The 14,710-nt window shown below is 35.9% G+C and overlaps 1 protein-coding gene across 2 annotated transcripts in view; it reads right to left on the minus strand.

Annotated features, from left to right (window-relative positions):
* Positions 1 to 14,150, minus strand: part of GALNTL6 (polypeptide N-acetylgalactosaminyltransferase like 6) — an 886,098-nt gene extending 871,948 nt beyond the window's left edge. Inside the window, exons 1-2 of one of the 2 annotated variants that reach the window (XM_039876118.1) lie at positions 13,403 to 14,147; positions 12,697 to 13,006 (exon numbers count right to left, since the gene is read on the minus strand). In XM_039876118.1, coding sequence (XP_039732052.1) covers positions 12,697 to 13,006; positions 13,403 to 13,686 — 594 coding nt within the window. In that variant the 5' untranslated portion in view covers positions 13,687 to 14,147. Of the gene's footprint in view, positions 1 to 12,696; positions 13,007 to 13,402 lie in introns of both variants that reach the window. The other variant, XM_039876119.1, reaches the window with a different exon arrangement.
* Between the last annotated feature and the right edge of the window lie 560 nt (positions 14,151 to 14,710).

A 14,710-nucleotide genomic window follows, 5' to 3' on the forward strand; every position in this document is an offset into this window, starting at 1 on the left:
ATGATATTCTGAGGAACCTAAAAGAAATTCAAAGTGGTTGGAGCTTGGGGAGTTTAGAAAGTGAAGTAGTGAGCAGTCAAGCTCATCAAGAGATGAGCTTAATGATAAAGCCACATTAAAGAATTTGAACTTAAATCTAAAGGTGTGGGAGGCCAATGAATAGATTTACAAATGGCAGTGGGCTGTTCAGTGAAGCGCTTTGAATAATAAACTCTGGTTGCTGTGCGGGTGGACTTAAGAACAAGACTGAAGACAGGAGTATAGAGTTGAGGGTCTCCTGCACACACCCAATGAAGTGTTATTGCTTATCCCAAATAGGCTAGTGGGAAAGGGGGATAAATTCATTTGGATGAATTCAAGAGAGATGTTTTAGAAGAATCGCTAGTGCTTAGCAATCAACTAAATGTGATAGTAAAGATAACAAAGGTACCAATTATAATGAACACCCAGGTAGATGATGGTGTACTTCATTTAGATAAGAGAAGTCAAAGGAGGACAGGTGGAGGGAGTGGAAGGGAAAGAGGAATTTCATTTCCAACATTTAAAAGTTTAAATATCTGTTTCTAGCTTTCAGATTGGTATGTAGATCATAGGCTCAGAGGAAAATTTGGATTAGATATATTGATGTGGGAGTCATCAACTTAATCTGACAGCTGAAACAATGAGGGGCTGGGTGAGATGTCCCCGTGCAGGGTACAGAACAAGAAGTAATTATGCAGACCTCAAAGTATACGATAATTTAAGGAAAAGGACAGAAGTAGGAATCTATAAAGGACACTGGTAAGTGTATTTGTGTCTAGGTGGTAGAAGGGATGCACAGTGGCGATACAAGAATTAAAATGACTTTGCAGTCGGAATCACTCTGTTTTCTTATTTGGCCTTCTTTCCTTTTTTCCCAAAGTTACTTTTTCAAACCTCTTCTCTCCTCAAGTCTCTGAACCCACCACTTCTCTGCAGAGGAACACTGTTTCAGGTAAGAGAGAGAGTTTAGTTAAATTCTATCAAGTAATATGACTAATGAGGACCGCTTTGGGAATGAACTGCCAAAAGATTTCTGATGACACTGGTGAAAGACGTTAAGAGATTAGAGGAGTTGGATTTAGCCCGAGGTTTGAGGTTCGCAGAAGTGGCGAGTCAGGCACTGGATGCATTAAGTATGACTATTAAGAGAAGAAGAGAGATAGGGAAGTAGCTAAAGGACTGTGTGGCACTGAGGGACATTGTTCTTTTGCTTTGCTCTTGGTCCTGAAAACTTTTCTAATAGTGAAGAAACCCGAGCAGTTTTAAATATTGATGTGAAGGATGGATCAGAGTGGAAAAGCCTGAAAATCAATGAATGAATAAAAAAAATGAATATGTAAAATTCCCTAAAAAAAAAAAAAAAAAAAGTTGTGATCCATTGTCTGGATACAAGTTCCATACTTATCCTAAAACTAGGGTTATTTTTCCATAGTGACAGAAGGCAAGTAGAGAACTGGGAAATAAATACAGGTACTTTTTCTGATTTTATAGCCTGAAGTCTTGGCTCTCCTAATACAAAAATTCTATACTCTCAGTGAAGAATAAGACCAGGCTATCTACTGAGCATGATAAGAGAAGTGGTAACAAGGGAGATTTGAAGAGAGAATAGAAAGTTGGGAAAAGCAGCTTTGAAAAACATGGAAGAGAGCTAAATAGAAAAGTAGAATAATTCTTTACTGGTAGTTTTGGCTTCACTGTGCCGGTTTTTTACTTTTAACTTATAAAAGATTGTTCCCTTGAGGTGACAAAACTAAACAATACTTACTTTCTGATTGCATAGTTTAAAATAAGGTGGCAGCTCCCAGAATTACAAACAAAACAGTAGCAACAGACCAACAGCAGGAGCCTTGAGCTAAAAAACATTTCTCATATCATATACATTTCAATTATTGGAAATGCATTTAGGTTCAACAGAACCTTTTTTATAATGCAAAAGACAAGTTTTTAAAGCGTTTCAAGTCTTTCATCCATTCTTAGGGCCAATAACTGATTAAATCAATCCCTCCATGAAATGTTTCTTTAATGAAAATTTCAAAGGGAAAAAGGAGAGAAGGCTCTGAGTAGGAAAAGCAGAGAAGTGGGGCTAAAGTGATAGAGTGGCTTGTATTTCTACCCTTTCTCGATTATTATCCCTTTGGCCTCCCTGATGCTTATTTCTCTCTATATTTCATATACTATTTAGAACTTAACATCTTCACTTCAGAATTCTAAGGATCTTGGAGAAAATATAATTTCCTTCAGTATGTGAAAGACAAGCTGAAAGTTTCTAGAGAAGTTTAAGTGGGGAGGACAATCTCAATATACAGTTGTTAATCTGACACCCTTGTGTCAGGCTATCTAAAAACTGACAAAATTCACTCATCTAGGGAATTAAAGCATATTTATCTTCCCCCACCCCCTAGTTTGATACAATTTTCCATTTCTCTGCCTTTCCAGCCAGTTCTTTGCTTATTAAAGGGATAAGGAGAGAGCGGAAGCACTGGAAGAAGAAGTGGGATAGCTCTTACTTTGTCATCTACTCTTATCTCTCACAGCATCATTCTTGATTTTATCAATTCTCCCTTACTGTCAGAACCAACCAGAATAAAAACATTAAAATCCAAGTCACGCGAAATAAGAAAATAAAATAGTCAACTCTTTTAGATAATCTTCTTTGGAAGTTTAGACTGACTTAATGAAATAATTTATAAGTTATATTTTATCCCTTGAGGGCAAAATATATATTGAGAAATCAATGCCGTGTAGAGAGAACAGCACAGAAAATATAGAGGGAAAGGTCACCATAACAATATAGGTTGCTGGGGGCAGACGCTAGGAAGAACTAAATTCTCTGTTGAAATCTAGTGTGCTTCCGATATGTAGGGGCCCTGGGTTCAAGCTATGAAAACTTTAAAAATTAGTACTACATTATTTTCATATGGGCTACTAAGAATAAACGGTGAAAAAAGAATCATTAAAGGTGCTTCAAACATTTCTGTAACCTTTTAAAAATGCAAAACTTTTTATATAGACACATGATGGGTCTCTGAACGAAATGGTGTAAGAACATAATTCTTCCTTTTATCCAATCTTGATGCTTTAGAATTCTAACAGATAATAAAAGCCAACACATAAAAATTGCTTTCTATGTACAATCTAGTTTTCCAAGCATTTTATGCACATTACCTTATTTAACTATTACATCAGCTGAACCAAGTAGACACTATTTTTATACTCATTTTAGAAATGGGAACTCTAAGGCACAGAGAAGATGAGTAACTTGTCCAATATCAACACAGCAAGTAATAGAACCAGAACTAAAAGCTAGGCAGCCTGGCTCAGTATCCACACCCTCCACTGCCATGCACATTTCCTTTTATAGCTGAGTTAATATACCATTTGGGGGCTGTTATGGTCTAGGATATTTCCAATATAGTTTATTATATGGTAAGTTATACAGAGTCCAGCACTTTGAAATTGATAGAATCGTCATTGTATGATTCTGACAAATTTTGAAAAAAAAAAAAAACTTAGTTTTTGCAATATAGAATAGTAATATTGCATATTACCATGGAATACCGTGGATTGCCTGTGACTTTAAAAACAGGTTGACGTGGTGTCTGGCATCTGGTAAGAAAAAGTAAATTTTGCCTTAACTTTATTATTAATATGTTGCTTTTTATTATTACTTTTATTTTTAATAATTACTTTTATTATTCATATATTACCTTGATATTCTTGGCAACTTAACACCGCTCTCTCCTTATCCCTTTAATAAATATTCCTTCACCTCCTCCATCCCACTAGCTACACTTAACCAATTAGTTTTTCCTTAGCTCTATGTATCCGGTCACTGTCTAAATTTATTCTGACAGGTACATTGTTCTCTTATTGCCAGGTCACCACATGGTTTCTTGACATCCCTATTCAGTAATATAGTCTTCAGTCCTTATCATAGGATTATACATACTATGGAAACATCTAATTATCTATCACTCATCTAACTACATATTATAACCATAATATATCTATATTGTTTCACACATAGAACATTTCACAAATGTTTAATTGCCTCTCCAAATTAGTAAGGTAATTGAATAGGAAAAATCTCAGACCTCTCTGCCAGGGGGCACAAAAACTATTCAAAGTGCGGGCTCTAAATTTACCTTTTAGATCATAACGATCATTTCCACTTCTCTCCTCTGCTTTCCCTCCCTCCCCATTAGGTACTGGCCCCTCATTCTCTCAGCCCATCAGCCTTCTTCTTGCTTCTCTTGTCTCCTAACAACCAGGACCCCACAGTCAGCTGTTTATGTTAATGCCGACCCTTTTCTGTCTTAAAATATAAAATATTTTAGTTGTATATTTAGACTTTCCATTTACTCTTTTGCAATTTTTGTTTACACTTCTACAGCTGTGTGTAACTACAATCAAGAGAATACCTGGGACTGGTTACCAAACCCAATGAACTCTTCAGTCTTCACTTGACTTCAACTATGTGGCTATTAACACTGCTCATCATTTTATCTTCTTATGAATGCAGAGTGTATTGACTCGAGTTTTGTCTTTGTGCCTTATTTAACTGTGAATTGAGTTATATAGAAGAACCTATCTCAATGAATTGTTGGAAGATTAAATCAGTAAATGTACAGGAAACATTTAGGATCACATAAATATCACACAACTGATGTTTTCTCTGTGTCTTCCGAACTCTAAACAATTAGAGCATGTATTTCGTATAAAACAATTTAATCCAGCCCTATATTTTAAGTGTGTATATGCGTTTTCTTAATTAAAAGATTGTAAAATAATTGAAAACAGATTTACCTCTTTATCACTTATTTGCTTCAGGGTTCAGCACAGTATTAAGAACTTATTCAATTAATATCTATTTTATCAATAATAAACAAATTGATACTGGCATGTTTTATATGTTTTATTATGTCTCTATATAAACAACATGAAGTTTATTTACTTTTTTAAATGAATCTTCTAAAAATTGAGAAAAAGGTAGTAATACTATTTGTTAAGCTTTCCTTAATTAAATATTTACTATGTACCTGGTAATTTATGTATATTAATCCAATTAGTTCTATCTGCTACCCTTTTACTAGGCAATATCTGTGTTAACATATGAAGAACTGAGACTCAAAGATGTTCAGTGATTTGCCCAAGATGACATATTTCAGTAAGTGGTGAACCAACAAATGAACTTGAAGTATCTTCCCTTCCCTCAACCAATTGCAACCCTGTCTAATTTTGATAACAAGATGCAGCTCAATATGCACCTCCTGTAAGAATGAAGGCTTGTCTAATGAGTCCAGAGGCCATGTGATTCTCTTCCTTTTCTAAATGCAGATGACACAAATAGAAATTTCTACTAAGCGTTGCTCATTTCTTTGTTTCATGAATACCAATTTTATCACTCTAATTCACTAGTTAGAAAATTAAGAATGGGCGAAATGCAATATACTTTTTCTGTATCTCCTAACTCTACTGAAGGGAGTAGTAATTATGTAAAGTAGCTTAATGATTTTGATAATTTCTACTGTGCTTTTGAACTTTTTTCTTCAGAATAATCCCTGTCGTGACTAAGATTTAAACAAAAAATAGTTCTCAAGCACTTGCTTGTAATTAATGTAGAGAAAAAATGCCTACATGTGAACCATGGGGTTTATTTGAAACAGGAAATGAGGATGGTCATTACAAAGAAATAGTGCTCTCTTAAAAAATTCTTCTATTAAAAACTTCAATTTTTGAATAACTTTGAATGCAATATTGCAAAAAAAAATCATTTTTTGCAATACATGATTATATAAAAAAAAAATTAACAACCTGTCAAGGATAGAACCAAAAAGTTACAAAATAAAAAAACCCTTTTATTTTCTAGATCCTATTTATTTGTTTACTCAACAGTCCTCCCTCCCAGATTTAACACAACAATGGTGATCCTGTAACATATTCATTGTTCTGCTGTGCTGTTTTGACATTGCCTTGCAAAGAGAAGCCATCTGTAAATATTAAACAAACACTAATTGTCTTGCTAAAGGAAATGATTGCTTATAAATGCTTATACTTTGTATAACAGTCTATATCCATTAACTCTTATTATATCCTGTTTAAGATACTAAGCACTTAGTCCTCACTGTAACACTACAAGAAAGGTATTATCATCTCCATTTGACTTTAGAGAAAACTGATCTGAGGAAGATCGATGACCTGCTAAATAAATGTCACAATGTGCTAAATGCTGGAATCAGAATTTGAACCCTGATAATTTGATTCTGCAGCATACATCCTTACATACTAAAAGAGAACAAGCCGGTATGGAAATTCTGATATTTCTCCTCAAGTTAAGTTCAACTGGATTCTCTTGCTGGGGAGACATACCAAAAATAAGAAAAAAGGAATGCCCAATTCACTCAAACTTGGATGGCAACCCTGACAATTGGTCATTTTTAACACGATAAAAAATTTCAAAATGATTTATAATAAAATGCCCTATCTGGCTTTCTAGACTTTAAGTACCGAGATAACATTCTATGAGCATTTGAGTACTAGAAATGAATTCAAAATCAGTCTTCTCGGCCCTCACTACCACTCTTTGCAACAAAGTACAGATAGCCATTTGCTGATAGTCTATGGCAACTCAAACTGTATTGATTGTATTACCAAATTACAACGACTTACCCTATTTATAACCTGTGCAACTCTAACAGGCTAAATCCTTATTGTAATTCTCACGCATGCTTAAAGAGACATAAGTACTTCTAGAGACAGACGCATTTTCTTTAACTCCATACTTTCCTAGAATTATATTAGCAACATTTAAATGATGCTTCAAGCTCAACTGACTAACAGCTTTTTATGGATTCAAAGCAATGGAATAAGCAAAAAGTTACAAGATTAAAAAAAATGTAGAAAATGAAACAGGTGGATTTATTTTTTCTTCGTGAGATCACGCGTGTGGATGCACGCATGTGAGCATGTGTGTTACTAAATGAATAAGTTCAATTTGAGAGTACTGCTAATCCAATCCACCTTTCTTTCCCACTGCACTGAAAGCAGAAAAGTTGGAAAAAACACTGATGTAATTTACCTTCAACTCTAAATATATACCTTTTTTTTCACTCTCCTTCTGGTCACCTAGTTAGAGTTTGGTAGTAACGGACATCATCAGCATATTCGTGAGACATAGTGGCAGTAAGCATGTCTTAAATGTTTGTGGGCGCTCTGTGCCTTCTTTAAATAAACCCAGTATATATTTTTTTGTACCTGTCTAAATACATATTCTTAGTGGCACCATTGTTTTTATTTGTTCTTTTTTGTTGTTCACTCAAGCATTACAAGTGCATTTTGAGATAATTTAAGAATTGCTGGCTTTATGGCGTGACAGCTGAAGGTCATAAGGAGAGCAAGTATCTAGTTTATGAATGTGTGTCTTTATTGTCATTTTCAGAACGTCCCGTTTCTTTGCACATTTGCACCTTCGATTCTGTAAAGGCATTTTTTATAAAGACATATGTAAATATGAAGGAAAGAGAAGAACATGGTCATGCCTGATGGTTTTAAGACTCTGAAGTATCCAGTACTTAACTCTTCATCATAGGCAAGCCATACAAATGAGAAATGAGAGGGACTGCTAGACAGAACATATCCAAACCTGACCCTACATGCTACTCACATTGCATAATATCTTTTCATTGTTTTAGTTATTATCTCTTTCTTTAAGGTAGTTCTGGATGTAACTTAATGGCTTTCATCTGTGTAAAAGTGTTACAAGGGGAGACACAGTTGAAAACTTCCCTAAAGGTCGTCCTGGCTACTCTTGACAAAACTTAAAGTCACCAAACAAAACTCAATTACCTTCTCTACACCACTTAAATTGTCCAAACTTTCTCACTCCTTTCCCTATATATTCCACCCTTGATTTGGTTTCTTTTATAGAAAAACACATAGGAGGTTAATTGATTCAGCACAGCTTGTCCAACTCAGCAATGAGCAGGAAAAAAAAAAAAAAATCTAATTTTTTGCCAGATTGTGAATGGAAGAATCTTTCACACTGTCTCCCATGGGGCAAGGTGATGAACTAATCATGCTGCATCTACTAGGTCACAGCAAATAATTAAGACACTTGTTACAGTCGTCTGTGTGGTGCAATCCTGTAACAAATCAGAATGGATTTTCCATAAATTCAAGAAAAGGTCCTTAAAACCATAATTTAAAATCTACATTTTAGCTAATTAAGGCCAGTATGGCTCAAACTAATGGATCATTTCACATCTAGTGCGTTGATAATGTACCATCCTGAGTGCAGGAGAGAAAACCTTAATTTTTTTTTCTCCTGTCCTTAGCTCTTCCCAAATTTAAGGTGTTTGCTGAAAAAGAAACACAGATACATTCTACAACTTTAGTGATCACCACGACAAAGAAAAGCATGTTTGCATATACTAGGTACCAATTATAAGACATTTTCCCATCATAAAGCCAGTTTAAAATGCCACATAAAAATGCTCTTAGTCAAAAGGATGAATTCCCCAAAGTGTGGAGCTGCGGAGCTGGCTAACATTAGAAGTGTTGGACAAAGATGCTGAGAAGTTTCTTTCAAGACAGATTTTCCTTTCTTTAATTTTAATGGAGGTTATGTCTCACATCTGACAAGTACAACTTACATGTGGATCTGACTAAAAACAAAATATTATCTCACAATAATTTCCATATTCAAGAATCTAAGATGTGATCTCAGGACTTTATGTGCCTTCTTATGTAGCAAGCTTGATTATCTCTATTTTATAAACAGAAATTCTGAAGTACAAAGAAATAAGAAGGTTCTACAATTTAAAAGTAACTTGAGTGTCTAGTTTTTGTTTGTTTGTTTGTTTGTTATTAATGTGGTAAAAATCCAGGCCTAATGTAAGTTTCTAAAATCATTCTAAATAATTCTGAAAATGTCTGATTTAAAATTCTGAAATATTGTTTCTAGTTTTTATTTCAAAAATTGTAAAAATCTCATCATATCCTGAATATTCTTGAGTTATTTCCACAGGTCATATTATTTGCAACTTAGTTGCTAAACTATTTTACAGCTACTTTTTTTATTAATCTCTTTAATGTATTTAAGAAAAGGGAGTGTTTTGGAGTAGATTTTATTTACTTATACTTGCATATAATACTGAATAAAGTAGTTTTGCTCTAAAATATTGCTTTGCTCTAGTTATCATCTTAATGCACAGCTTAATTAAGATATAAATATATAACTTTAAATCAATTGCAGCTGAAACTAAAGAAGAGTAGCTACCCAAATTTTTTAATTAAAAATTATAAAATTAAGAATTACTATATAATAATCATATAGTAATCACTCTCAACTAAATATCATATTCATTATAGATTATTTTTAATATATGTATATATTTCCAAACAACATAAAAGAAATAATATATCATCTCAACAATAACAAAAAAGTAACAAAACTAATTCCATTAAAAATAACATGACAATTATGATTGATAATTTAATATCTGAACAAAAACTATAAAATATTTTTAAATTTTATAAAATCTTAAAATATCACAAAACCTTAATCTTCATTTCAGTAACATGATTCCAATTTTGCAGAGCACAAACAATAAAATAAACCTTTTAATTATTGCATGATTAAGACTACTTTTTCAATTCTCTTTGGTTATATAAAAGACAAAAATTTAGGTAAATAACTTGGGATTTTCATTTCATAATTTTTTTCTTTTCTGTATCACAGATGGGCCATATGTTTAAATATCATGGGACTTATAAATATCACTTTTAATGTGAAACAACATAAATATAAATAATTAATTTATAATAGTATAGATGAGAAAAATATGTAAACTACTAAACATAATGAAAATCAATACACACAGTTTTGGTCACTGTTTTCTGTTTTATCTACCTTTAATTGACCTCAGATTATATAAGAAACACTATTTATATGTATAATAGATAGACACTATTAGTGGAATGTTCTGATAAAATATACATTAAGAGTATTTCAAAAGTATTGGCCATTCTATGATTTTGAATTCCCACAAATTTAAGTATTTCCTTGAAACTCACTGTAATAATTAAACTACTTAAAATAGTCAAGATTTTTAACTCCTGTGACCACTGCCATGCCGCACATAACTGCTGTAAAAATACACTGTTCGTTTGGACACATGACTTATTTTGAATAGTTTCAGTACTTATTGCTGTCAATGACTCAATCAGTATGTAATCCTTAATCTCAGCAGTTTACAACTTGGTGATACAGTAAAAGATGGCTTCTGAAGAACATTTAGCAATTAACCAAGAAAATGTATTTTTTAAAATAAATTGCTAAATTTAAATAACAGATAATCCAATAGTCATATTATAAGCTTCAATTAAAAACCTTTATATGTAGCTCACTTCCTACCACTGAAATATAGATATATTAGCAAATATTACATCACTCTCTTAAGCATGTTTAATTCATCACTGCAAGTCACTTTTTATTTGGTCATGTACATACACACACACACACACACACACACACACACATATGTGTGTGTGTGTGTATGTATAAACTTAACTCTTATGTGATACTTGTATAATGATGTCAACATATACTAATTTTCTTTCCAGTTATATTTAATAATGGAATAAAACCAATAAAAGTTTATATTTTCCAGTTTTACAATGAATTTTATTTTTCATTTAGCGATTAATTAATTTCTACCCTTTAAACTTTATTTTGTATCCATAAGAAAGTACTAAAGTACATGATTGACATTCATTTTATGACATATTACTACTATCTTTTCTTTATTCTTGGTTTCAAAGCTGTTACATAGGATTAGTAAACTGCAATGTCACAAGATTTCCATCAATCTGAGTTACTTACTCTACAGCATATGAAACTGAGAAACAGCTCCTTCTCTTACCACTTCATACCCATTAATTTACACCCATTAATTTATCACCTGATGTTAAGTATCATTTTACTGCAGAATAACCAGAAACAAGAAAACTGTTCTTGGAGACTATAAGGACAAGTCAAAAAAGTTGATTTGCCATATCTGATATTCTTATGCCATTGACAATACAAATTTCTCATTAAAGGTCAAAATCAATAGAGCCAGTATGAAAGTTGTAAAGGTCTCATTAATAAGATTAATTAGTGTTTAATGTTAGCTATGCCAGCAAATATTTCAGATGGTTATTGTTAACTGAATTAGCAAAATTCAAGAAAAATCACTTCGGTTTTGTTATTTTATCAATATTGGAATGAAAATTTTACATAATGGTGTATTAACTATAATGTTAATAAAATCTCATTTCATATCAAGGGTTGGAGACATAAGTGATCTAAACAGGAAAAAAAGTTTCACAACCAAAATGCCCATCTCCTTTATCGTAATGACAGAACAGAATATACTTTAAATCAAAGTTACGTCCCCATTAGAAATAATGACAGAGATCAACAACTAAATGTTAGCACTTTTTCTCAAAATTCCAATTCGTCAAAAATCCATAAGCAACTTATTATCATTAAAGTTTAACAATTGGTAATGGTTACTTTTCACAATGGAAATGCAGATTACTTCCATATATTTCACAACTAACCACTCACTGTATAAGAAGAAATTAAATTTTAAGTATAAGAGCAAATATTTAATTGCCACTAGTATATATTGCTGCTGTCCACAGTGGACTACTTAAACATATTCTGTGTGTAGAAGGTACAGAGTGTACACGGGTGATGACCCTTGAAATTAAAATTAAAAATATTAATATTCTGAGGCGATACACAGGACTAGATGAAAAAGTGGTATATCAATACCATGAAAAAGACTACATTCTATTGCTAAAAGTTTAATTACAGAAGCAGTTTTATTTATTAATAAATAAGGAATCCCATCAATATTTTGCGAAGGATGTTTTGCATTATTGCTCACTAAGAAAGATAGTCATTTTGATCCATGTTGTCATGAGTGATACACATACTAATGGATTGCATATGCATACTAAGTAAAAATAAAAAGAAAACATACCACACTACCTTGTGTTTCAGATATTAAAGGAAGCTTTTAGCAACAAACTGCTATCACCAGACTGTGAACAGTCATGTTTAATAACTGCCTGTACACCCCACCACCCCATCTTAGAAACAGAGAAGAAACAGAGACTTTAACTTTCCACGGGGTAAAAAGCTGTTGCTAAGCAAAAATAACAACCAAAAATATATTTTAAAAAACTGTAGCTTGTTTTTTGATAAGTACTTCACAATTTTAATGATTTAATTGGCCCAATTCAATAGACACACCCAAACCAGATAAAAGGCAAAAATAAATCTCGTGATGAACTTGTACCAAACACACTCCCTCCCACATACCACATATAAGCAGTTACCTTTCTCCCACCTCGTCAAAATCAACCCAAAGACCAATTGTGAAAGATTATCTTCTTGACTACTCTTATCCTACTTTTCTAGTTTACTTTACATTTTACAATGTCATTGACTAAGATCTTAAAGCTACTTGCTTAAACCCCACAGTTTCTAGAGTCTTGTAATATCAGCTCTGTAAAGACTTGAGAACAAACCCAAGCCTGTTCCCCATCTACTTCTCGTGTCCCCGTGGGTCCGGTCGCATGCCTTACCAGTTCTCCTGCGATCTTTCTCTGGGTAGCACTTACCTGCTGCTCACCGGGCTCCGTGGATTTCACCAGGTGCTTATCCTTGTATAGAGACCAGAGACCAATGTTGGGCAGGAATATTAAAGCCACCATGAATAACAAAGTCATCTGCAGAAATCTCTTCTGTTTCCTCTTCATTGCAAATGATAACAGAGAAGAAAAGTTAAAGGAGACGGTTCCCTGACTGCTTCTTGTGTTTAATGCAAAAGTCTTTTCTTCTCCCCTGCGAAGCACCAGAAACTGAGAAGCAGCTAAAAACTTTTGTTGCGTGCTCAGCACCAATCTGCACGATTCAGAGGGAGTTGGGCATCTGCAGAACAAACGCACAGTTACTTTCCCCCCAGAAAACTATGACGAAGACATTATCTATTGGCTTAGAAGTAAATGACTGAGAAAGTCATCAAGTCTATCGACCTCCATTAATATAAAGCAATAGAGTAAATATGATCGCTTCACTGACTAATCATTAGTTATGAAAAGTCAGTAGCATGCTACATACTTAAGGGAAAGGGAGTTTTGTTTTTTTTCCCCTTAAGTGTGGAGGGCTGGATTGGGGAGGAGCGGGTAAGTAGCAATAACTGCTTGCGAGGAAGCTGCTCAGCCCCAGCAAGTGTCAGGAAGAAAAGTATCCGCTTTTGACATTGCAACATCACCTTCCTCATCGTCCTCGAACATTTCCTGCTGTTTTCCCCTTGGGATAACCCACCTGAACTCAAGTTCAACTCCCTCCGAAGCCAGCGTGCTGGTGGGCTCAACGAGGATGCAGGGACACGGGATCCAGGGAGAACTGTTTGGAGAGAGGTTCGCAAACTCCTGGATGCTCACGCGCTGTCTAAACGCTCCTCCGCGGGCAGAGGCTCTGCGACCTGGGAAGCTGGGAGAAAGGAGGCTACAAATGTCAGCGGAGCCCAGCCAGGAGGCGTAGTTGCGGACGTTTCTCGAGCGCAGTCCTCGGAATGCGATCCTCCGCGAAGTAAGCGCTCTGCCCATCAATCTCTTCCCTTCCTCTGGTGACGCTCTCACGCTCCGCTGTTGATGTTACCATTCTTTTCCGGCAACTAAAGGAACCAAAAGAAACGTCACCAGCACCTAAAGGGCACTGTCTTCAATCTCCCCTCCAGGGAAAGGAACGGAGGGTGGCCAAACCGAATCTGAGCTGGGATTGCAGGGAGTGAGGGCGCTGGGGAGGGCAAGCAGATAGCAAAGATGCGCCCGCTCGCCCGGCCGCCCACTCCTCTCCGGAGGTCGCCTGCCTTCTGCCGAGATGATGCTGGTGTCGACCACGTGCGGGAGCCCGGAGACCTCACGGGGAGGGCGGGCCGCCTGAAAGGGGTGGGCAGGTCTTCCCAGCTGCCAGATCCTATATAAACAAACCCTGGGCGAGTAAGAAGAGGAGGTAAAGATGCTTGAAGGAGGAGGATTTGCAGCTCCCAGCCTACGCGGACACTCTCTTTCTCTGCCAGGGCTTTTGGGAGCAACTTCGGACCCGCAGAGATTCCAGCTCCCCTGCTCATCTCACCCAAAAGGCGCCAGGCCAGCGATGCCGGAGGAAAAGTCGCCAGCGGCCCTCGGGTTTGCTCCGGTTTCCTGCATTGTGACGGTGAGAGCTCTTCGAGCTGGGGAGAGGTGGTGGCGGTGGGAGGCAGAGGCGAACCGAGGCTAGACAGGTCCCGCTGAGAGGGTACCCCGGGCTGGGTGCCCCACCGCTCAGGCTGGATACGTGGTGGGGAACGAGGAGGAAGAGGATGCCGAAGCGAGGCAGGGCTGAGGCGCAGGGTTCGCAGGCAGCAGCTTCTCAAGTGACACCGTGGAGACCCGGGGCGGCTATACTTGGGTCTGTAAACACCCAGAGCCAGTTAAAAATTGGCAGTGCCACTCCGCTCCTCCCCCGCCCGGCTTGTCCGCACCCTGCGCTCCTTATCGCTGACAGAGCTACCTGTCCCTCTGACCTCGTACACTTCTCCTGCGATACCCAGAAAATGTAGGGATCGAGGTAAGTCTGGCAGAAGGAACT

This window comes from Pteropus medius, unplaced genomic scaffold (assembly GCF_902729225.1).
Source record: "Pteropus medius unplaced genomic scaffold, Ma_sr-lr_union100, whole genome shotgun sequence".
In the NCBI taxonomy this organism is placed as follows: Eukaryota; Metazoa; Chordata; class Mammalia; order Chiroptera; family Pteropodidae; genus Pteropus; species Pteropus medius.